Source organism: Hetaerina americana, unplaced genomic scaffold (genome assembly GCF_022747635.1).
Source record: "Hetaerina americana unplaced genomic scaffold, ioHetAmer1.1.p SCAF_2, whole genome shotgun sequence".
NCBI lineage: Eukaryota > Metazoa > Arthropoda > Insecta > Odonata > Calopterygidae > Hetaerina > Hetaerina americana.
In genome coordinates, this window is record NW_027286763.1 from 86122347 (window position 1) to 86147685 (window position 25339).

The following is a 25339-nucleotide window of genomic DNA, read 5'->3' on the forward strand; positions in this document are numbered from 1 at the left end:
CGTGTATCTCAAAAGAAACAAGAAATGATATTTAAAGTAATGAGGGAAATCCTTTCGTGAAATAACCAGTTTTTCTAGGATGAGAATAATAGTCAAATCATATAAAGAAATCGATTAATCGAATGTTGACGATGGCGAGCATCTGATCGACATATGACTGAAATGAATGATCAAATTTCACGCACAGGACTTCAGTTTACTTCACGATAGAGGAGACGAGCGACCGCGAATGCAAAAATCGATGGGTTTTCGCGAAAAAAATTTTCGTTCGCAAAAATTTATCCAATTAGGCACACAGTATGAGAGGTCCGCAGATCAGGTGGACAAGGGCTTAAGCGGTGGTGCATCGATTATATTAATAGCACCACCTCGCCTACGAGACACTACTGCACTACTAGGGCAAGGGGGAGCAGAGGTGGAGCGAGCCGAATACACACACTCGAATACCGATCGAATCCACAGTGGAAACTGTAATTGCATTCAAGTGCAAGGAAGATGCTGGTTCGAATACTGACGTTTTCCATGGCGGACACGAGTTATATCACCAAGAGGGGGGGGGGAGGGTTTAATGGAAGCTTCAGGCGGTGCCTTCAGATGATGGGTGTCCTCTTCCTCCTCCCCCTTTCTTGTTCAAGTCAAGCTTCTCCGATTTCCTCAAATCGTTTAAGAGTCAATATCGATGGTTCACGTACTGGAGTTGCATCCTTGGTTCCCGCTCAATGGGGAAGAGCGAAGTACGGTTTTCGAAGAGGAGCTCTCCAAAACCCCCTTTTTCCACCACCCCGCGCACACGCACACCCCCGTTCGCGCGTCACCGAGTAAGAATCCTAAAGAAATTCCCTCGTCTTCTTTCCTCACTTCTCTATCACCAAGCACGGGCTTCCATTAATCTCTGGGCGGTGGATTCCGAAATGGGACTCGTATCGAGTCTATGCCGAGGGGGAAGAACTCTCCGAAGTAGAAAGAGTGAAAAAAATGAAGGAAATAAAGGTATAAGAACGCTTTCCCTCACACCACCTGGCTCGAAATCTCACTACCGGGAGAGGACGCCGGGGCTGGTCGGAGGCGACGATCCGCGTGTTTGGTGAGGGGAGAGGGGAGGAGTGTGTTGAGGAAGTATAGGCTGGGAGGGATTGACAGCGACAATTGCGACCCCCTCTGTCACCCTTGTCCTATCAAGTCACTCCCCCAATCCCGTGGTGGGAATTTGGAATGATTGGTGACGTGATGCACGAAAATCCCTCAGACTCCCTCCTCAACCCTCCCTCCCAACTCCACCTCCCCCATCAAGCAGGGAGAGGAACCTATGGGTGTTTCCGCGGTTCCCAGCCCCCCGGCCTCCCCAAAAATATCCCAGGGAAACACCCGCACCCCCGACCCTGCCTCGGATTTCCCCCACGCCCCCCTCTCCGCACTCCCCGTGCTTTAGTGGTCCACGTGCTTCCACCCATCAAAAAAAGATAAAAAGTGAGAACGCTTCCCTCCTCGTATCTTCTTTTCTTTCCTCTCCCTAGACGTGTTGTCATCCCGTAATGAACGTGGGTGCTGTCGTGTCGTGACGAATGCCAATAGTTATTATCTCCATCGAGGTTACTTTCGGAGCTAAATGAGCTCACCTCTGAGCGAAGAATTTACGGGGTGCGCGCGCCCTCCATGTTGTGAATTCTAGTGAACGGGAAAATCCCTCGCCCTAGTTTCCCCTTCCACTAAAAAAATTAAATAGTTCTCGTTAAGGAGGATGGAGCTTCGGAACTTCTCCAATAGAGGGTGCCTGGATCATCTCTGCGGAGCGTGATGTGGGAAAATTCTGTTTTTCAAAATTTTTTGCATTAGATCCTAATCACTCAAAAATACTGATCGGCCATACCAAATATCTAACGCTTAAATATATAATTAATACAAATCTTTGATAACTTAAATTAATTAAATTTGTGGTGGTCCATTAAATTTAGTATTTTTTAAAATAATGATTAGGTTCAATGGGTTCAGATGATTAAGATAAAAATATTTGTCATGGTTTTTTACGAATTAGGAATAATGGAATTTATGTTTATTTTACTATTAACACAAATTATCACCTCGATAAATTAGCTTCTTAATTAAACCTTCTTAGCGCATCGATTAAAGTAATGACAATTACCAAAAGAATTGTCAAAAACACGAGTTATTTTCCTTCTAAAGTTGATTGGTTGATAAGTTAAAACTTCTAAGGGTGAACAATTTTTCGTAGAGCATATTCCTTCCGAAAATCTTTGTGAAATCCTATGAAGGAATAATTTGAACTGGATTCACACTTACTGGGAATATACAGGTTCAAACTTGGAATCACAGGTATTGCACCACAATCTATATCAAATATCTAGTTGGAATGGGTGGAATGGCGTGGAACCACAGAAAGGATGAATGCATCGCGAATAAAGCTAGCATATTTATTTACTTTTGTGTCGTGCGGGTTGCGTTTCAAAAGCTCTGTCGTCGAGTCGCTTCGATCCCTCGTTATTAGAGCTCAGGTATTTAGGTAACCACCTATTTACATACTGAGATGATAAAGGAATGCATGATTGTTTTAATAAGTTTCATGAATAAATAAATCCGAAATATTACGATGTAAACATAAAATTACCTACGTTCTTGAAGCAAAAAGTTACCTACGGTCTTGAAACAATGAAAACGGGATAGCCGAGACCGTAAACTTGATGTTGAATGAATGAATGCTTTTGAAATGCATTTCGACTTTAATGATTTTGGTGCAAAATATTTTTAAAATAGATAATATTGAAGCCTTTCCTTACGGCGGAAGAATTGTTAGTTCCTCGTGGTCGGGACAATACGTCATTGCAACCATGAGCGAGTTTTACTGCCGTAGGTTCAATAAAAAATTCTAATTCTGAATGGTTTATATAAATATATATATATATATATATATATATATATATATATATATATATATATATATATATATATATATTATTAGGTAATCTACCGGTTAGGGTAGGTTTTTGGATGGACGCAGCTCCTAAAGAAATATTTTGTGACTCCATCAGGTCCCTCTTCATTTCTGAGTACCTTCTTCCTCCCTTCATCCCATCCAACATCCCTATCCTGTTCCTTCCCTTTCCTCTTTTGCCCAACATTCCTCCCTCTATCACAGTCTTCAACATCCCACTGCCGGTCAACACCCCCTTCAGCCACTTTTCCTGCCTCCATAGGATTTCTCCCAACAAACCCCTCTCTTCGCCCACCATACCATGTACTTCCTCATTTGTTTTCTTCTCTGTCCATTTCTACTTCTCCATTCTTCTCCACACCCACATTTCAAAAGCCTCCAATCTACGTCTATCCTCCTACTTCAATGACCACGTTTCCGCGCCGTACGCTCCATATCAAAGTTTTTACGAGTCTTTTCTTAATGTCCTTACTCAACGTGCCTCTCTTCAACTACCTCCTCCTTGTGAAAGCCTCTTTGCCTAGCGCAATTCTTCTCCTTACGTCCCTACTACTTTGACCGTGTTGGTCCAAAACACTTTTGAGATACGTAAACTGTTCTACCTGCTCTAGTTTTTGTCCCCCTATTTTAATGTTAAGCTTAGCCTTTTTCTTTCTAGAAAATCGCATAACCTTTGTATTATTAATATTGATTCTCATCCCATACCTGTCGCACTGAATTTCCAATCCACGCAGCAATGCTTGCAACCCCTTGGCTGACTGTATATATATATCTATACATATATACACACATATATATATATATATATGTATATGTATATATATATATATATGTATATGTATATGTATATGTATATGTATATATATATATATATATATACATATACATGTTTACATTTATTATTACTATGCCTCATGGAAACTATTTTTGAAACATATGAAATCTTCGAAAAACAGTTAAATTCGTTGACTGAGATTTTTTGTGTGTAGGCGCATTAGTCCTTTTCGTGAATTAAACTTGACATTATAACTGATGCCTATGCTTTTTACTATAGTGTTATTAGAAGTAGCTTTTAGAGTATATTTAACATTTCACTTCTGCTTTTATAAAACCGTCCTAAGACGCTCAATATTTCTCCATCCCGTGCATCTCTTTTTATCTGTTCCTCTTTCTTATTCTCATCCTTTAGAGGGTACTTTCAGAATCATTCAACTATGATAATCTCCATGATCAAGTCGCTCTTAATTTTTCTTTTGCGTCACCAACCTAATTTTGTGCTGGCCAATTTGCAATGGGGAATATCGATGATCGATTTATTTTTATTATCGAATCATCGATGATCCTTTGGCCGACGATATTCTATTATCCTTACTGATATGCCAGAGACGAAAAGAGGGAAAAGAGATGAAAAGAGGGAAAAGCGCAGATGAAAACATTTTGGCAACGGCGCAAACTTCAGTAATTAATTCGATTATTAAGGGCTCAAAATAATCAAACTTCGATATTTGTGACGCCAAAACCTCGACAAAACTAGTGGATTAAAATATAGGGCATTGTTGGAGCTCTGACGTCGAAGTTTCGTCATTTTTGGGCCTAGACAACTTAGAATCATTCCTAAATAAATCCATAGGAGTGTTGATTATTAGAAGAAGGAGGAGAAACGAAACTATAACTCGGAAGAAATAGGGAAAGGATCGTATTTTTACTCTCTGACATCTAATACTTGATAAGTAATATATTCGGTGCCCCACATAAGAGAGGGCACACAATATCAAGAGTACAAGAGTAAGAGAGGGATAAGGGTTCACTGGAAGAGGCAATTTGCGACGGAAACGAGCGTCAACTTTTTTAAAGCCTGGATACGTTGTTTACGTCCGTGAGAACAGGGGGCAGGCAGCTGTGTCGGAGTGCATCCCTGTCTCGCTCAGAGATCAACAGGTGGTGGGTGCGTCTGTGGGTGGAACAGGGTTGGGGTAGGACAGGGAGAATTCTGGAACCGGAGGTCTTCGACCAGCTGAATACGAAGACGACTTCCCCAACCCCCCTCGAGGAATGGTCCTGCCACCTGCTGAGAGGGATCCTATCCGAAAGATGGCTCTCAGAAATACATCGGCTGGGATTATGAAAAAATAAATCATATCACGGTTTATTAATCCAGTTATTAGTTTGTAGCACCTCTTCAATCAATAAACCCAGTTCGCTACCAACCTCTTTTTTCCCTCATAACTACTTGTACTGACATTTTCCACCACCTGTTTCTCGTGGTTCACCCATGGCATTTTCATATATCATTCTTCCCCGCTATGTTTCCTTCAGTTATGGTCTTCAGCAAGCTATCGTACCATAGGATGTGTCCAATTAGTTGTCCAATCCTCTCCTAGTGATTTTCCTCCAAAGGCTCCTCTCTTCACCACATTTCCATCGCTTCAAATCTTCTTTCCTCTGCTGCCCTCATGGTCTAAGTCTCACATACGTAGAAAAGTAGACCCCTGAGACGGCCAGAGAGGATTTAAGTCATCCCGCGGTTCATGGCAACCGTGATCTCATTTTAGGCCGTGACGATCTCTGGTGAATTCGAAGGAGTAATTCGTCTGCTAGGGTGATAATTTAGCAATGCAAAAAGAACCACATGAATTTCAAGGGAAAATGATAGGAACACCGGAGAATCACGATATTCAGGGAGAACTGAATGCACGCGAAGTTCAGCAGTTTTTTATTGGTAGAAGAAATTAGAGAAAAGTAGCATAGCTTCAATGAAATAAGTAAAAGACTATATTTTTCTGCTTTTCAATTACTGTGAAAATTACGATATCTGATTTTGATCATTAATAAGTAATACATTCGGTGCCACACATAGGATCGGGCATACGAGATCGAGCACACGAGAGGTCATAGAAGAGAGAAGGAGAAATATTCTTCACAAGATAATTTCGTAAGCGAGGCAAAAAAAATATGGTCCTTTTAACGGCCGTCGCCTGACATGTAAAACTAAACTAATTTTAAACAGTGGGGTAAAATCGCGGTTGATCAGCCTGGCCTAACGAAATGATTAGCTGGCAAAATTAATGTTTTAACATTGATCTTTAGACGACTTCAAATCGTACGTAATAGTTTTATTACTTAATTGCGAAGAATTTCTTTCATTGATTTATAAATGTATGTGTTTATGTGTCATTGACTTAAACAGTATGTATCTACACTAGGGTGAATCGAAAAAATATAATTAAATGATATAATTCTTATTGTGCGTAAAAGTTGCCAACCATTATCGATAGGAAATGTTTTTTTTTGCTCCTAGGCATAATGGAGTATTTTGAAGTCTCCTAACATAAAATAATTATGATTTTCCGGAAAATTTAATTCCTCGTAATAAAAATAATGAAAAAAGGACTCATACCATCAATAATAATTTGCCAATTTAATAACTCGAATTAATTAACAGAGAGTATCTTGAATATCTCATAAAACAGAGATAAATGTGTATCACAGCCCTCCTCAGTTCACCCTACTATTTAATAACACAAAGCATGTAATATATAGTTTTGTGAGGCTTGTACGTGATTTTAGAACAAGGTGAATTTTCCGTGAATCCTTTGATTGTGAGTGTAATCACTAAACATTCCCTTCTTTCTGAAATAACGCAAGGAACCGGGCTGATTGGTCTGAACTGACATTTTGATATTATGCTTGGGAAGGACGGTTCAGATTTGCCGCGATATTTTAGCTGTGTTCTAACGCTACAGTTTCTCCGTTCCATGCCAAGATAAACCGTAAAAAAGTGGAGAGAGACATTTCCTGAAGGACATTTCGTTAGTTTAATTGTAACTGACACGTGGTGTAAACACCCTAAAAGGCGGAGGCACACAGGGAAAATGCCGAAAGATACAGGATGATGCCAATTCGTTCTGTTATGGTTAGAAAAAAATTTGGAGAGATTTCATCAAAACCTCACTGCTTCCTGGGAGCTTAAGTACATTCATTTCATATTTTATAAGGTCGTGAAATTTTTAAGTTTAAATTGAAAGTTTTCCCTAATTCCGCAAGATAGCTTTTCATTTTTCGAAAGCACTCATTTTCTCCGCTCTTAATTGTCGACAAGTTTAATTCAGCAAAATGTACGAAAAAGCTTTGCAATCCCACAATTCACAAATTATTTAATGTTTCGCATCATCAGGTGGTCAGAAAAAAATTAATTTTTTCGGTGAGAAAAAATTGAGATAACCTATTAATGATGCTTTGCTGTGAAAAAATGATTGTGTGATAAATAAATTGTGAAATAGCAAAGTTTTATTTTACCATTCCTTACAAAATATAGACATTCCACATAATTAAGCCTGAGATAGAGCCCTATAAATTGTAATAACTCCAATTATCGCAGGAAATATAAAATTTCCATATGGTGGAAAATTATGCCATTTGGAGAAGATCGGATTTGAATAGGCCACCCGCCGAAAGCTCCAAGAACGTACAGTCATTAGATATGTGAAGGAATGATTATTATAGAAAAAATTATGACTTTAAAAAATTCTGGATTGTGTCGTTGATTTATGTGGAATTGAGATTAGATACGGGTTGAGGATAGGGTGGGATAAGGTAGCTGTTAACTGAAGGGAGGTATGGGGTATTGTACGGATTATGGTACGATTTTGCTGAGAAATATACAATAAAACATTCATTGTTTAGCCAAGGAAGTAATATGATCAATGCTAAACCTTTGAATAATTTAGCTAAAATCATTTCCAGTCGTGTTTTTACCTAATTTCAGTTGGTCATCAGTGCGTAGTGAATATAGCTAAGGGTATTCATTCCTCTCGCATAGGGTTATGTGATATTCATTTTTCTACGAGTACAGCGATCGTCGATATAAACTATGTATCGAAGCGGAGATGATACATCGATATGGTGATGATTTTCAAATAAATAGGGTGATTCCGACCACATTGGGACATCGAATAATACCGAGAAGCATGGCACATATCGTTATATCAATTATATCGTTCATATTTTCGTATCGGCAGTATCTTTCATGGCTACAACATTATTTATATTGTCACATCTGCGCAAATTGTCGCAACTTAACATATCGGTTTTCCATTTACACCTGGTCGATGCGAAAACAATATCAATGTGACATCGATCTATCGATATATCGCACAACCCTACTCGCATGTAAAGGGTATAATGAGGGAATATTGCGGTACAATAATGAGTACCTGCTCTTCTGAGCGCATCAAATAGAAAGGTTAGCCTCTGTTACCCATGGTTATTGATGTATCTAATTTAGGTAAGTATAGCTCGATTTTGATTTTATAAATATTCGAAATTAAGAGTGTTGTCCTTAATTGACAGCAATCTATTGAGTGTTGTTAAAGTTTAGGTACGTTCATTGCCTTGCTATTTGTTTGATCCTAAGAGAAATTTAATGATTGAAAGGTGACTAGACTAAAACAGTAGTTTAATGGAAATTTCACTGATACTAATCCTTGAAAAAAACTGTCTATCATAAAAAATGGGACCGTTTTTGGCCTGTTTCGCGGAACTTCTTCGTGATTATAATAAAATAAAATAAATTAATGCATCCCCATATGTGTCTGCAATATATCACACGGTCGGGGTTTGTTGCAGAGTAACATTATCAGCTTTCAGGTGTTGTTGTGTGTAACATTGCCAGGACCCGATGACGCTACTCTGTAACGAAACCTGGTCGTGTAATAAATTTTTTCTAGTTTTCGAGTTTTTTCTATCTTCAATTACACTGTAAAATACATATCGAACAAGCCAGAAACAAGAGAATATGGAGAAATTCCTTAAGCTTTCGTAACGGCTCGCCGGTGGCAGGGTGGATGTTTTGACAATTACGATTCCAGGGCCGCAAACGAGTGCTCTCAACGTCTCCAACGGCGGCGAAGAATTCGAGTGCGGCCCGATTAGTTAGTGGCAAGGCTCTAGAAAGAGTGGCCGCGGTTAGATCACGTAGACGACGGGAATTGGAAGAGGGAGGGGAGAGGCGGGGTGGATTGGGGTGAGGGAAGGAAAAGGCGCAAAGGAGGGTTCGTGGGGGATAAGGATAGGGTTGAGGTAGGACCCGAGAGGTGGTGGAAGGGGGACTGGGATCAGGGATGCCTTCCCCATGAAATCCTTTCACAAAATTTGGCTCCGATTCCATTAATTTTTTATTTTCCGAAAGATGCGTGGTGAGTGAATGCGCAGCTGCCCCTATGCTGTCAAAATAGCGTTGTTGGCCTTTCTCACTTACATTTCTAGAACGCTTCTATCCAATTGTGCTACTTCATTCAATGAGTACGTACATAGAAAAGTTACGAGATTGAATCCTGATCCTGAGTTACGAGAATGAAACTTGATCAGTTTTGTAATTCGCGAAATTTTACATATAATTTTCGCCATGTTGATTGCAATTCAAAATGGGAAAATTCGGTATAATTTGTAACAATAGAGATCATGACGTTTTTCAGTTATGAGAACGTACTCTTTGCAGAAAAGAAAATAAAAGTCAGCGGCTTGTCCACCTATAGTTCTTTTTTCCTTTGAAACAGAATACTACACTTGTAACGCATTATAATATTGATGTTCAACTAAACGTGAGAAAAAATATACCGTCACATCGAGTTTGGGAATTAGGCATTAGGATATACGTTAGAGGTTTATTACTTTGGGAGCAAACTTAGCTTAAATGAAGGTGAACAGAGGAAATAATTAATGTTAATATCCTGGAAAACAAATTCATATACCAGAGTATAAGAATGCTTTCCACTGTTGTCAAATGTTTTTGTACTTACATGGAGAAATAAGCTTCAGGCGAATTAATTAAAAGCGCCCTTACTTTCAGATTTTTTATGATGGCTGTGGATATAAGAATTATATATCCACAGCCATCATAAAAAATCTGAAAGTAAGGGCGCTTTTAATTAATTCGCCTGAAGCTTATTTCTCCATGTAAGTACAAAAACATTTGACAACAGTGGAAAACAGAAAGCTTCGGAAATGTGATTTTGAACAGGATATTATAGAATACGAGTTGAACTGATGAAATAAACAAAGAAGAACTTTCAATATGGGTGTGAGGAGAAAGAATTCCAATGGAAAATCAAAAAAAAATAAAAGACAATCTTTTCAAATACATAGATGAGTATATTAGGGAAGTTGGCCGGATGAAGACACTAATTGAGGGAAAATGAAGCAAGATATGAAATTATGAAGGAAAAAGAACTACCTCGTATAATATACATGGAATGAATATTAATTGATGTCTAAAAGCAGAAATATGCAGACGTTATCCTAAAGAATGACTGAGGCCGCCTCAAACTAATCTTAGGATCAATGATTGCTGGAGTAGCATATTGCTGGAATTTATTGTAGAGATAAAGAGAAGCAATGAGGCACCTCGCAATCTACTGTAATTACTCATAAGAATTGTAGGGATATGTGTGTTCAGAGGTGTCATCCTCTAAACTCTACTTATCACCCTCCCCCATAAATTGAATACACCCTCTTACTTATCTTTTGTTTTTCCAACAAATCGCAGACACACTTATTAAATGTAGAGTATTTCACTGCTATATAATTGTACTGTCGTAAATAGAATACAATATATGATGTATGCTAAAATTAATATGAATTATCTCTAGCTGTATTATGCAAGCAGTATTATCGCATAACAAGCTACAAAAAATAAAAAAACCGTACTGTTTTATCATTCCTTATGAAATATAAATGAGTTGTTCACCATTTCAACAAATACGGCACTTTTTTATCAAATATCCCTCCATCTTAAAACGTTTTAGTGTGTCTCGTTTCATCCCCTCTCCCCCCAGCTCAAAAATTAAAAGACGCAGTTTTCGTCGCTAAACTGTCCACATGCCTGCCCTCGGGGTAACCCTGGTGTAAGAGGAAAAGGAAATCGGCCAAATATTCCTAAAAGTATGCATATATTTTTTGAGACTACGGGAAATGCGATCAAAGAACTGTACCCTGACCTTAGAGTCCAACTAACTTCCTAATTCACATTTACGCTCCATAAGCTTCTATCAACGTAAATAATTAATTAAAATTCACTTGGTAAGAAAGAGAATGTATTGTTATTTTTAAGGCCAACAGTTGTAGACGTGATACATACAATATTTCCCCTTATTAAGTAAGAATGTAGGTAGTTTAACCATGTGGGATATCTTTACACAGAAGATATACCTTGTTTAACACAAATTAATTACGATTATGAGAAATACAGACTTATTTATCGTGGCCCTGTATATTTGTACCAAAGGTGAACTAAAAGCACCACCTTCAACAAATAATACCAAGCACTGTATTATTTGAAAGATGCGAGGTTTCTCAAATCTTCGTTACAAAACCAACGCCAACAAAGGCAGAAGCTTGACATAAAAGATAAGAGATGCTGATTATTAAAATTAGTCATGGATTGAAAAGTTCAAAATATGATCCGTGGTGGAAAAAGGCTCCATTTTGCTCACCAGCAACTGGAACTATGTATTACGTAAAATATACGCTCAGCACGCACGAATTACTCTTCACAAAACTTTTTATAAATCATGACTGAAATAGGAGTACGCAAAGAATGGAAAACGCCATTTAAGTAAATCTAAACATTGCTAAATAGTTATGGAAGAAAGCGAAACTTAATTTTATGAATAACTGTTACTAAGTTCAGGGCTTTCTAAAAAAATCTCATGTTTATTTTGTGATTAGTGAGACTCTTGAATTTATAATTAGATACATTAAATTCTGTTGCATCGAACATTAATGCATGTGATATCCCAGGCACTGACACCCCATCAAAATTTAGTGAACCATACAAGTGGCTCTATTTAATACTTCTGCATTAAAATAAAAGTGACATGTATTTATTAGAAAAGCCATTTAAATATTCTTTAATTTTTTATGGTTCGAACCTATTCACAATGTCTATTAATTCCAAGCAGCAAATTTGAACATATTTTTTTCGAGAGGAAATACTGTCGAGGAATCAGTAACTCACTTCATGAAGTGGGTCGTAAATTCTGCAGAATTCCAATTCATTAACGGTTACCTTAAATAATTATTATACAATCCTCACAAATAATCTAATAGAAAACGTTTATCCATTTCATATACTAAATTATCCAAGGTTGATAGAATGAAATTTGACGCTTCGTAAAAATAGTTTCATGATATTTTCTGTTAAGCTGAGAGAAAACAAGACACATACATGGTAATATAATTGAAATTAATTAATAACTGTCACTTAAGCAAAATCTCCCGGCGTTTTGGCGAAAATAATTTCGTCCGACTTCACTTCTGTTGAAGACCAGCGGTGCTGTGATCGAAACTTTCAAAGCAGTACTTCGAACATTACGTTGAAACTTGTAATTCCCCACGCATCATATTTTATAGATTTTTTCTGACGTATCTAACAGACCTCGAAAATAAATTGAATTGGTAATGCATAGCTTGAGTCCATCCTGGATGGGAGGGAGGCAGAGTGCATGAGGAATTAAAGATAGATTGTATTGTATCCTTAATTTACTGTTATGTTTTGTGTTGATATGTGTGTGTTTTTGAATCGTATTTCGTCAGTGTGTCCAGTCAAAACCTAACTTATATGGTGGACTATTGTAATAATAATGAAAATATAAATGAATTTACAGTTATTAAAACAATCACTAGAAAATCTAAAATGATTCGAATATATGAAATGCTGTTATAATCAAATACCTTCAGGAATGGAAAAAATAAACAAAAATATAATTATATTTCATTCTACGTTCACTAATATCAAAATGACAATGAGAATCATTATTTTTCAAGATTAGTAGTTTTAATTGAAAGTATTAATCTCATACGAGACTATTTTTTATGTGCACTTATCCGAACTTTAGAGGATACATAATAAGCACATCTCGATCATTAACTCCATTAAAGTAGTCTCACGATGGTGCACATAATTAATTTTTACTCAGAAGGGCCATCATTCCAGTTTCACAGGCCTTTCAATTGTTTGAAATATTCATCAGGTATTTCTGCAAGTACAGAAAACTCCCAGTTATCCACAAAATACCTAAGAGTATAGAAAAAACTTTTACTTAAAAAAAAACTCTAAAAATTCTCTACTCTAATCTCATCAAGCATCTCACACATTATCATAATTATGTCGGGATGGATTTAACGATAAAAGGCAACCAATTTTGTAGCAGACAAAATAGTTCGCGGCATCACCTCGCCGCCTTGCAAACTAAGGAAAGCGTTAGGTCGAGCCAAAAATAACGCCCTCGACAGAGCCAGTTCCGCTTAGGGCTCTATTGAACTACCGGGATAATTCACCGCAGAAGGGTTATTGTCGTGTTACGGTACTCGGATTTCATTTGACTTAAAATCATTCCGGCTTAACGCAATAGCAGCCTACAGCAAGGAGCGTGTGAAAACCACTCTTAAAAAATAAAAAAAGTTAAAATTAAGTGGACAAAAATGGAAAGTTATAAAGCGTTATACGTACGGATAAGAAATATGAGGAAAACGGGAAATTTCAGTTTAAACTATACCAAGTGCATTACCCTATGAAATTCTGCCAGTTGGTTTAACATGTTAATGATCTCAAAAAGTTTTCTTTTCTGTTTTTATTATGGGTTTTAATATAGTGGAATAAAATTGATTTCAAGATTACCACGAGTGTACTTTCGTGCTTCATCCGAGTTCACTCTATTGCCTAATTTCTCTCAAATGTGTCTTTAGAATTTTGAATGCATTCAATTTAAAATTTCTCCTGACCTATACACCTTCAGGCTTCTGAATACATGCAGTGGAAAAAACACAGTGCAATATTTTTTAAACTTCATTTTTTTTCTAAACAAATACGATATTTAGAAGAGTCTCGCAGGGATTCCCTTCTCTCCTCACTCTTCTTTGAAATTAATTATACAAAATGTCTTCTAAGAAAAAAATACTTGCGGAGAATCATGACACGGTTAGCATAGGGCATTCCCTCCTGTGTTTCCGTAAAAGTTTTCGGGAGAAAAAGTTGTTTTCCTTTTCCTGTACTGGTGAGCACAGGTGCGCATGCATGTACTACCGTTTTGCCATGGTGTTGCTTGTCGTCGTCCCTGGCGGCTGTGGTCGCGAAGTCGATGGACAAAGCACCCCAAGCAGTCATCTCTGAGCCGCTCCCGCCTCGTCGAAATCCTTGGAATCCTAGTAGTAGTCTCTTGCCTTTCTTCCCCGGGTAACCAAACGGACGCTGGCCAACTCCTCCCCCCGGGACACGGCCGAACTTATCCCTCACTCAATCCACCCCCTCCGCTTCCACACAAACACACTCTCTCTCGCCCACCGCAATCTACTCACAATTTTCGCCACGCGGTGTGAAAATATAAATATTTCGGCGACGACACCCACAAACGCACTGAATGCACAAATCCACTACCAAAATGCACATACACAAAGAAAAAAATAAATCGAGTTGTATCCTTCCTTTAACTCTGACGCCCCGGGGATCAAAGGTCAAAAGGGTGTGACGAACAGTGTGGGAGGGGAAAGCTTCGTGGAATGATTTGCTTATTTCGAGACTTGATTAAAGGGTTTATTATTTCAGGTTATCCTTCTCCGTGGTAGATGGAAATGATATCCCACCGTAATCCTTCCTCGTGGATTGCTCTTCTCTGCCGTTGGAGGGGAGTCTCTCCCTGCTTTGATTGTGTAGTTTTGCACTATTATTCCCTTGTCCGAGGGAAAGAGAGGAGACGGCGGACACGCACTCGTGCCTCTCCCTCGAAAAGCCCACGGTTAACTGCGATCCGCAAGGTATCCCGGAGATCAGGGTCCCGACACCCGGCTTGTACCCGGACGACTTCCGACTGGGGAAACTCTGGGCCCAAGTTTCCTCCTTTGTCGCGGGCCAATTCTTCTCCGGGGAAGGGGTCAGGGGGGATGAGTGTGGGGGAAGAGAGGTAGGGGGTGTTGCTGATGCAGCCCCAACACGGCTACTAGTCGCCCCTTCTATCCATCCCATTTAAAACCCCCACTCTCCCGGCCTAAGGTCTCAGACACGGGGGCTCGAGAGCGATTTCCCGACCCCTCTTCTACTTTGTCTTCCTCCTTCTCTTCCTCTTCTCCCCACTCTGTTTTGACCCCGTCCCCTCCTCCACCCTCTCTTACGCGACCAAGAAGTCCTCTCTCTCCCTCCCACATTTTGGTTGGGGAGATAGAGGAGGAGGGAGAAAGGATGGGCTCCATTCCCCCTTTCCCACTCTGACACCCAAATGTGGAGGGGAGGGTTCACTGCTACTGATCCAACCCGGGGCGACTCCGCTTCCTCTTTCCCCCGTGTTCATCTATTCGAAGTTTTGCGCCTTCAGCAATCCGCCTTACCTTCCCTCTCCCTCCTCCCCGTGCACTCCACCGCCTTTCCCCCGCACCTGCCTCCTTCCCCACCACTTCATTCCTCCCGTTCTCCCTTCCTCTTCCCTCAGCCGTAAATCCCCTCTCCCGTTTTCTCTGGAACACCATCCCCAACACTCCTTCCATCCAACCCTTCACACACACACACTCCCCCTTCCCGAAGGCTCTCCTTATACACTATCCTCCCCTATCTGACCTACTCACTACTCGCACCATAAACTACTGGAATGTATTCCTTCCTACATTTAAAAACATAAAATTGGGGTAATACACTACGGTATTGAGTGGGAATAAGAGTTAAATTAAAAAAAATCAATTTCCAAAAGGATGCTAGTTGCTTCCATTTTAATTCAAATTGTAAAATGAAAAAATGGAAGTCAGGATGAAAATTCATTCATGTGGAAAGAGCGGATGTTCTCGTATGTGCTACTTACAGACGGTTGAATGATGAAAAAGGTAACTCAAGGAAGGATAAAAGAAAAGAATCTAGGGTGAAGTATCGCTAAAATATATGAAAAAGTTTTGGAAGGCATTTACTAAGCTTCATACATGGATTTGATTAGGTATGCAAAGAAGCGATATGAGTGTAATTCTGCTTTCATCCAGTCTAAATGGCTTTTACCCGAAGAAGAAGATTTCTCCAAAGAAGAAGGATTAAATTCTTCCCAATCACTCCCTTCCACTCCCTCTCTCTATTCCCCTCTTCCTCCTCCTCCTTCCCCGATTACCTCGTACTCATCTCCCCCTGTTTTTGATGCCTATTGTTAGGAAATTGAATATAAATTTCATATTAGAAAATATGATTCAAAGCATCGCATTAAATAAGGATTTCTAATGTTCTTTGTGCAAAATGAATCGTGTAGAGAAGGATAATGTGTGTGTATTCTCTGTTTTTGTACATTCTGATAATACAGGTAATAAATTGGTATATTTTTTATATTAATTACCTTGATATTATTCGTTTACTTTTTAGCAGCTTCACATAAACCTTTTATTTTTGTTATCGTATCGATTGGGAAGCTATTTGAATTGGTTAATACATGTACAACAGAAGAACATCAGCGGGGATTTCTTCCTTTTTTATTTAGTGATCCCCATTTTCAATTTCCTGGAATAAACCTCTTCAATGCCCCTCCCTCCCCACCACTCACTCATTCCCTCCTCTTTCTCCCCTCGATTCCCATTCCGTTTTTTATTATTTTCCTCTTCGTATACTCCTCCTCCTCGCCTCTCTCGCGTCCTTTCTCCCTCACTCCTTCCCATTTACCTCCCCCAAACTTCCTTCGCCCCATATGCCTGGCTCACCCGCTGTCCTCCCCCGATCCCCTCCCTAACCCCTCAATCCTTTTTAAAAGGGACCCCTCCCCCACTTCCCCCTTCTCTACCGTCTCCACCTCACACTCCCCGCTGGCCATCTCCACGTCGCATCTTAACTAACCCCTTTGGTTGTGGGCCAGACTTCCCCGAATTAGGCCCAAATGAACAAAGGCTCCTCCGGGAGGGAGGCAAGCATGAGGGATGCGTGGAGAGAGACAGGAAAGCATCTTTCCCCCTCTTTTCCCACATCCTCATTTCAGTCTGTTTTCTCTATATTTTCGAAGGTGGATCGGGTCCAAAGAGGCGATACAGTTACAAAAATTGGGAAAAGATAGGGAGAGAAGGGGGATCCACCCACCCTTCTATCCCCCACCGGATCCCGAAACACATTGTTTATCCGATCGCAATGGGGTGCTGTCAAGCGCTTCGCGGCTCGTATTCATTGGAAATAGGGAAAATACGATAAAATCTTCCTGTCACTGCGCAAAGTCTCCCTCCACCTCCAGTACCCATCGGAATTGTTGTAAACTCATTTTAAAGTTATTTATTCTCTTTCATCTATATTATTTTAATATAATTACATCTTATCTATATATTTATCCATAAAATTAGTAATTTTAACAAATGTGTTATCTTAAAAGAGGGTAAAAATCACATTTTAATTAATAGTGCAGTAAAAGTTTAGGTTTAATGACAACTTCAAAACTGATATCCTATTACAAACGTCTATTATCTGAGCATTTTTCTTAGTTAGACATAAAACCAGCTCTACACCTTACTTTACAATAAAATGAAACATCGTGGCAGTTCTATTTACTGTTACAGACAGATCACCAGCGTTGGTTTATTTGATAACTGAAACCATACAGCGCAATGCCTCTCCGCATTTACAATAATAGCTTGTGACTACTTTTCTAGCGCTGTGATTGTTATTCTTAGCGAAAAAACTCCCGTCGTAAGACTGGAATCCTATAAATAATAATATTCTCTGAAAAAATAAGAACACGGAGGGAAGATATTTACTCTTAAACCCATATTTCTTGGTAGATTATTTTTAGGAGCAAACTGAGGAATTTTAAATTACCTTGGAAAAGATTGATACACCCTTTAAATAATTGCATAAAAACCAATTATTTCAATTCCGTTTCCCCTAGTCAATTATTTCAAATACATTCCTCAGCCTTTCATTTTTGTTAAAACTGAAAAAACAAAAGCTTTGAAGAAAAAAGCTAATCAGAGTATAACAGCTGTATAACCACAGAGTTTGAACTATAATCTACCGATCTTTTTCAACATTGGACGTTAATGAAGATTCAATTCAAGTTTGTCTCATTTCCCTTGCAAATAAAAAACTCAAAAATCAACCGAATGAGCAAAAATAATGGTGAAACTTCAGATGGAGTTTCCAGCCTCAGTTACAAGAAAGTCAAAAGTAAAAATGTGGTATTCTCTGAAGTATCTCAAATTTGGAAAATTTGGTAACTTTGAGCGACTTGAAAACTTTTGGTAACAAACTACATTCATCGTAAAATATCTTTTTCGAGTCGTTGAAGGATGAATTCACTCATAATTAGTAGACCTATAAAAATATCTTTATATATTTATATGTATTTATATAAATAAAACTTATAAAAATCAGATTAAGGACATTAAGCGTTTTTTCTCCTCACTTAACTCAAAATTAATGCAAGAAAAATTCGTTTTATCTTCGTGAGAGTAAATTAAAATTCTTGGGAGCTTAATTCAAAACTGTGTCTAGTAACGATGTGTTCATCGACGTCCCTGATATTCTTCAGGTTTATTTACGGCTGCCTAGAAAATGAATTGTCAAATTAATATGGCAACCAACGGCTCTTCAATCTAGGCAATCCCCGCGACTTACTTGATAAGTGGGCTGCATAACAATAGGGATTTAACTGGCTACTTCCATCGTATCTTAAATTATATTATCAAATCAACATCAGATCAAGGATGTTCCTTTCATTCTAGTAGCGTGACTACAGCCATCTTAAACGAATGTAAAAGTTTATGCAGCAATTATCTTCATTATGTTTAGACACCTCACTCAAAGTTCACATGTGTCTGATGCTTTTGTCTCGAAATTCGTGGTCAAAATACATACTTACGAGTCCAATAGTACAGTGGTTATCATTAAAATTCATCAGTAACAACTTTGAAGAATATTAATTTATATTATGCGAAGGAAAACTCAAGAATAGAATGCGCACTGATGGTTACTTCGATGGCAGAGTATCTAAATTTATTGTGCGAATCTTTAAAATGCAAATCAAGGAAGGTATTTCAATTTATTGTATTTGCTTACGTGTTTCATATTGAGAGTATAAAATTAATATTGCTAGTCTACTTCATATTATTGTTAATTTGGGGGTCTAGTTATTTCAGGAATACAGTGATAGATTTATATAATTTGCAGTTACTTTTAAGTTTCTGATGGCCCGAAAATATTATCTTGGTCGAAAAGTAGGAATTGTAACGATTACAGCAAATGAAAAAATTACGTTCAATATTTATATATATATGTATTAAAAACATAATTTTTTGAATATTATGAATAAAATTTTATATAGGTGATTGTGTGTGTATATATATATATATATATATATATATATCGCATTAAACCCATTAGATTTAATTTCATTGAGGGATGATATTTTGAGACGCCCAAGATTTCTTTCATCGAAGCCTAAAATATCAGTGGCGATGTCACAGACGAAGGAAGACATAGGGGCGTCCGCAGTAAGGATAAAGGTACTTTGGAATAAGGGAGCGCACTTTCCTCTTATGGCTCTCCTCCAAATAAATCCACATTCGACGCTCTTCTCTGCTCAATAATAAATTTGGTCAATAGCTGACCTACGTATTATTTGGCAACGGGCATTTTTGTTACCTAAGCCGGAAAAAACTCTGATACTACCACTTGCATAGCTATCCTTTTGCATTGGCTAAATATTCTCATCTCTTCGGAATATGTGACTTAGAACGCCCATGTTTTTGCACAAATGATTGGATTATTAAATAGTTGGATAAATGATGTAGTTCACTTTGAAGGGCATAAAGGATTGTTTTTCTGGCGAGAAACCGAGTTTTCACCACTAATTCTAAATATATGAAGTGCACGAAACAAGCATTATAAAGGCTTCATTAGATCTTGGCATATTGATATCTTAGCGTATTTAAAAATTAGTCGGAGTGGGGTTGTAAGCAATGTAGCGCTTTAACAATTGTAATATTTTTCTATGCTACTAATTAATAAAAACTATACAATCATTGAAAGTGACACGCCACAGTCAGTATAAAATATAAACGTATATCGCAATTAGGGACTTTGCGACACCTAACATGTTAACTGAAAACGCTGGTTAATGTATTCAATCAATAATATTGGGTAAAAATTGCCCCAACATCAAATGATTTAATTAGTCATTAATCTTTCACGTAGGTTCTATTTAACTTTCCCTCGTTGAAAACCGAGTCTCATGACAATTTAAATTCTTTCTAAAATGAGGTATTTTCCATCCGGAGTTAAATGAATGAACACGATAAATCTGTCATAAGCGATTTTTACAAGTGTGCTATGTCCCCTGGTAATTATCATCATCTGGTTCTCGTTGGTCGTCAAACTATTTATGTGGTGGCCATGCGTCATAAATGTTATATGTGTATAGATTTTACTCAAAATTGTCTCTTCCCTGAGATTTCCCGCAGAGGAAGAAGATGATATTGCAAATCTAGCCCTGGAAATCTTCCAAACCAAAATAAAATGCATAGAGAAAACTTTTCCGAAGCGGGGCCAAACTTTGGCTTCCTCGAAATGGCACAGACGTGTAAAAAATGCGTTGTTTATAGAAGTGTCAGCCAAAAAATATTTACGATCAAATTGTTAAAAAAATAGGTCATAAAGGAAGGAAGGTTTGACGTCAGTGGGAAATCAGGGAAGTAAGACAAATCAAATTAGAAAGAGACTTTGATGTGTCCGTTTCATCATCAAAATAGGAAATATATACACATATAAACGTATATTTCATAGTATCCATTTATATTCTAGAAATTTATTGCAAATGGAATGTCGCTGGACCTTCGCTTTTCATAGGAACGAAACCCAATTTGACTTCGTGGCACGAAAGGGACTTTGGCCACAAGAATTTGTGCTAGGAAGTAATAGATCCGAGCTCAAGAGCAACTAACTGGCTGAAAATGTTAACCATTTTAACGGAATACATTTTTCATTCAAAATTCACGGGAAAAACGAATTGAATATTTTCTAGAAATCGCTGTAGCTGATCTTATCAGTTAAAATAATTTTACACTTCGAACCTGAGGGAAACATACCTCATAAATCAATCTAATTCCATATTTAAAACAAAAAATTCCTAAATAGTTAATAATAAAGAGAAAATTTTCCCGATGAATCGCTATCGTTCATTTTTCAGTTTAAATTAGGGTTTCCTAAAATAGGGTATTTCGAACGGAATAAAAACAGAGCTAAAAATATTAACATTTTGTTCCGAATGATTTCATGCCTATATATCCTTATTTATTTATAATGAGTCATCGAGGAAAATTACGTGATGTAACCTTACCTCAAGCGAGTTTACGCTTACAGTCTATAAAAAACGGCGCATATTTATAAATTCGTGACATATCTATGCAATACTACATTTTAAAGGAACCATTGTTATGTGCAATTAATGATTCTCTCTTCCATTGTAATTAGAATGGGTAACAGAAGAGTGCAGAGAAATGAGTCTTCATATGAAGGTTTATGAAATAAATGTCCAAATAGAGGAATTATCCAACTTCAACCAAGCAGTAAGATTTTTTCGAGAAGCAGATCTTCCCGGGAAACCGCATGTGAAACGGTGAAAGGAACTGACCCTCCTTATAACCCTGTTCATATTAGTAAATTTCACACCACGTTGAATGGGGTTTCATTTATTTCAGAGTATTACAGTTTCAGAAAAATCAGTTCCTGATGAAACGCTGATAATGCATAGTGCGTTCCAAAAGTAATGCAATTGAATTTCCCGCGCCGCTTCTATTGATTGGAGTGGAATCAAACTATTTGGAGTAGGTGGGGAAACACTGAGCTTTGCCGCAAAATTAATTTCAGTGCTCTTTAATTTGTTAAAGTGGCAGGACATCAGTTAATGTAAACCTCTGCGCGCCGACCGCGTCATGAAAGACCAACCGAGCGTAAATTTCAAGTAAACTTTTGCAACGTATTGAAAATGAACCTGATTATTTGGACAACGTCATCGCTGGTGATAAAACCTGTGTTTTTGAATACGACCAAGAAACAAAACACCAAAGCTCTGAGTGGCACACCGACCGTTCCCCGAAGCCTAAAAACGCAATAATGAGCAAATCAAAAGTGAAAACAATACTCATTGTCTTTTTCGACAGTAAAGGAGTGGTCCATAAGGAGTTAGTTCCTCAAGAACAGACAGTTAACGCTGACTACTACGTGGATGTGCTTGAAAGACTCCGAAAAAGGGTCATGAGGACGTGAAAAGACATCACGAGTCCGCAATTTTCTGACCAAACACCAGGTGCCAACGCTGACTCATCCCCCCTATAGTTCCGACGTCGCCCCAGCAGACTTCTTTTTGTCCCCTCGGATTAAGGCAGCCCTGAAAGAAACCCATTTTTCGTCCATAGAAAAGATGCAATCAGCCGGGACGAAGACCATGCGAGAGGTCCCTCTAAACGGTAAACGCCTTCCAGGGCGCCTACCGGTCATGGCAGAATCGCTGGAAAAAATTTGTAGAGGCCAATGGACAGTACTTTAAAGAATTTGAAGTGTTTGTGCAAATCCGTTCAATAAATTACTTTAAAAAACAAAAGCATTACTTCCAGAATGAACCCTGTATGTTGACTTAAAATAAGCATATATTATCATTGCCATAGTACAGTTGAAGCATCATCTCTATTGTATGCTTGCAGCTTTGAGCTTTTTAAAACTCTATTAATGAGCAAAGATTTAAGGCCGAGAGCATCCTTGATACAATTAAGTTTATTCCATTTTGCTTCAATATTATAGAACTTCCTTTCCTACCTTAAATCTCAAATAAGTGTCACGTCACAAATATCATTGAGTTTTTTCTCATTTAATTGAGGAAATCACTTTTTTAGATACAGCAGTCCAGATTCATTTTTTTTCATTGCTTTGTCACAGGTTTACGGAAGTTACAAACGAGCAGAGTTGCTAGATGTAAGCCATCTCGCGTGCTTTCATTTGAATTGTGCTTGCGAATCGTGGAAGGATTACGACTATTGCCATGGATATGCAGTCATCAAACGGTTGGCAATAGGAGGCGGTGTGTATAGGGACGGGACGGTAGTCAAGGAAAGAGACCGTTGTTATGAAATAGCGACGACTGTTCCTCCGTATGGAAAGGGATGTGATGCATTCTCCGATGTGAAATTCAAGGGTAGGGGTTGCACAAAAGGCGTTAAATTAAATTTTCGACTCTTGGGATGGGAAGAAGAGGTAATGGGACGGAAGAAAAACAATTTTTACATCTTGGACGATTGAATGTTTCAAAACGAGATTAAAACGGTGACGGGTGAGAAGGTGCATGAGGTATTGTTGATTTTAGGATATTCGTCCGATTTGTGGGACGTCTGAATGTGACAGTGGGGCATACTTAAGCACTAGTGGTCTTGATTGACTTTTCAGGTAAAGACAGAATATTTTCACTGTCCGATGCTCTGGATGCCTGGAAAATGGGTGGAAATTCCATTTAAATTATGAACATTATTTGTTCTGGGGCAAGGGACCGTGAGCCGTTGGGGAAATATTTTCTGAATTTGGTATTATCCTGTCCGCTTTTTCTGACAGAATGTTGTAGAGTACTAAGGTAGGAGTACTGTGGAGAGAGGACTCAATTGCAGTTACTATGGTCACGGACGAAGATTTGAAAAGAGATGGAACGTTAAATGTGGGAAGGGTGGCAGATGTTGTAGCAGAGATACACGTAGGTAAATAGTTGGTATGGTGTGGGCGGAGTCATTGAATTTATTTTTATTTGAGTTTATGTTGATGTTATTAAAAGTGATTGTAGAGTCAGAGATGGAGAATAAATGAAAGGGGGAGGAAGAATTTAATGATTAAATGAAGGATGAATAGGTTTTCTATTCCATAGGACCTCAGGATAGTTTATACAATGGACCCAGAAGATAAATATGGGAGTTTGGAAATGAAGGGAATTATTTTTCATAGGGGCCATGTATATATTAACATACGCCGGTGCAATTCATATGCTCATTGTAGTTCCCTTCGTTTGCATGTAGAATCTGTTAATGGAGGTTTTTTTATGAGGACCAGCAAAGCCAGGTGGATGAGGAAGTAATCATTCAAATAGATCGGAGTCGTACAATACTGCGCTCCGTATTAAAATGTTCACTATTTTATTCTTTGTATCCTTACGCAAGGTGCTGTCATCAACTCGCACGTCTTTTAAAAGCTTCTTTACCTCATATTATTCTTCTTTTAGTGCACTTACTACTTTGCCCATTTTGTCTGAAACAGTTCGAAATAAGTGAACTGTTCCAAAAAAGTGAACAATTCTACCTGCTCAAGTTAAGATCAGTTTTAGCGCTTAGCTTTTCTCTCCTATTTCTCGATAACTTCATTACTTTTTAAATGTGTTGTCTCCGGCGTAACTTAATGGAATTTACACAACATAATTGAAATAAAGTGTGAGTGGAATTACTGAGTTACTTATTTCATTCCATTACTTTTTTTGTACTTAGATCGACTCTCATCCGATAAGTATCAATCAATCTGGTTTTTTAATGTGTTCGGCAAAGATTATAAATCCTTTTGCTGACTGGGTAACTCAAAGCTTGACTATCTATAAATCTAACGTGTTATATGGATTTCTCACCTGCTTCCATCCCTTTTCCAACTTAATCGAGCTTCTCTTACCATTTCCTCTGCGCATTGAAAATTACAGGTGATAGTGGATATCTCTGTCTTAACCCAAAGCTTGAAAATGCCCATCCCGACTTTCCATTCGCTACACCCAGCTGTGTAATCTGAGACGTCCACAAGTTGCGAATAAGTCGTGCACCCCATCAGTATACCCCTATCTTTTATAACTTATTTATTACTTTACCCTTTCAAACGCCTTATCAAAATACATGAAGCAAACAAATACATCTTGGTTATATCCAAAGTTTTTTCTGCCAAAAGCCTAATGACTGCTATGACATCACGCGTTCCCCTGCCCTTTCTAACTCCGAAACCACAAGTAATATTTCCTTTTCTGTAACCCTCTGTTGGACTGATATTATTCTTTGGTGATGAACGTCAAATCTAATAGCCTGAGCTGTTCAGTTGTTAAATCTCCGCACGCAGATCAGAAGTTATTGTTAAAACAAATTAGCAATATTTATAAGCCTGACACATTTTAGATTTACTCTGGTAGATAAAAGTACCGCGCAAAAGTTTGTCTTTGTCAACTACAGAATGCTGATAACTAAAGATTGGCGTATTCTTTTCATCCTGACTTGCAGATGATTTATGGATTAAAAAACGATGAAAAGAACTTTATTCAACAAGAAAACATGTTGGTACAGAGTATTTACCACAAACATTATAATAGCCTACTGATGACGTTTCAATATCACGAGCAGGATGGAACC

The 25339-nt window shown here is 38.2% G+C and overlaps 1 protein-coding gene across 4 annotated transcripts in view; it reads right to left on the reverse strand.

Annotated features, from left to right (window-relative positions):
- The window catches only part of FipoQ (F-box/LRR-repeat protein FipoQ), a 207208-nt gene that overhangs the window by 20584 nt on the left and 161285 nt on the right, over positions 1–25339 (reverse strand). The window contains exon 1 of one of the 4 annotated variants that reach the window (XM_071585722.1): positions 14028–14769. The exons of 1 other annotated variant lie outside the window; for it this stretch is intronic. In XM_071585722.1, the coding sequence (XP_071441823.1) occupies positions 14028–14108 (81 nt within the window). In that variant the 5' untranslated portion in view covers positions 14109–14769. Of the gene's footprint in view, positions 1–515; positions 1106–14027; positions 14770–25339 lie in introns of those variants that run through there. 2 more of the 4 variants (XM_071585720.1, XM_071585721.1) reach the window with 2 other exon arrangements.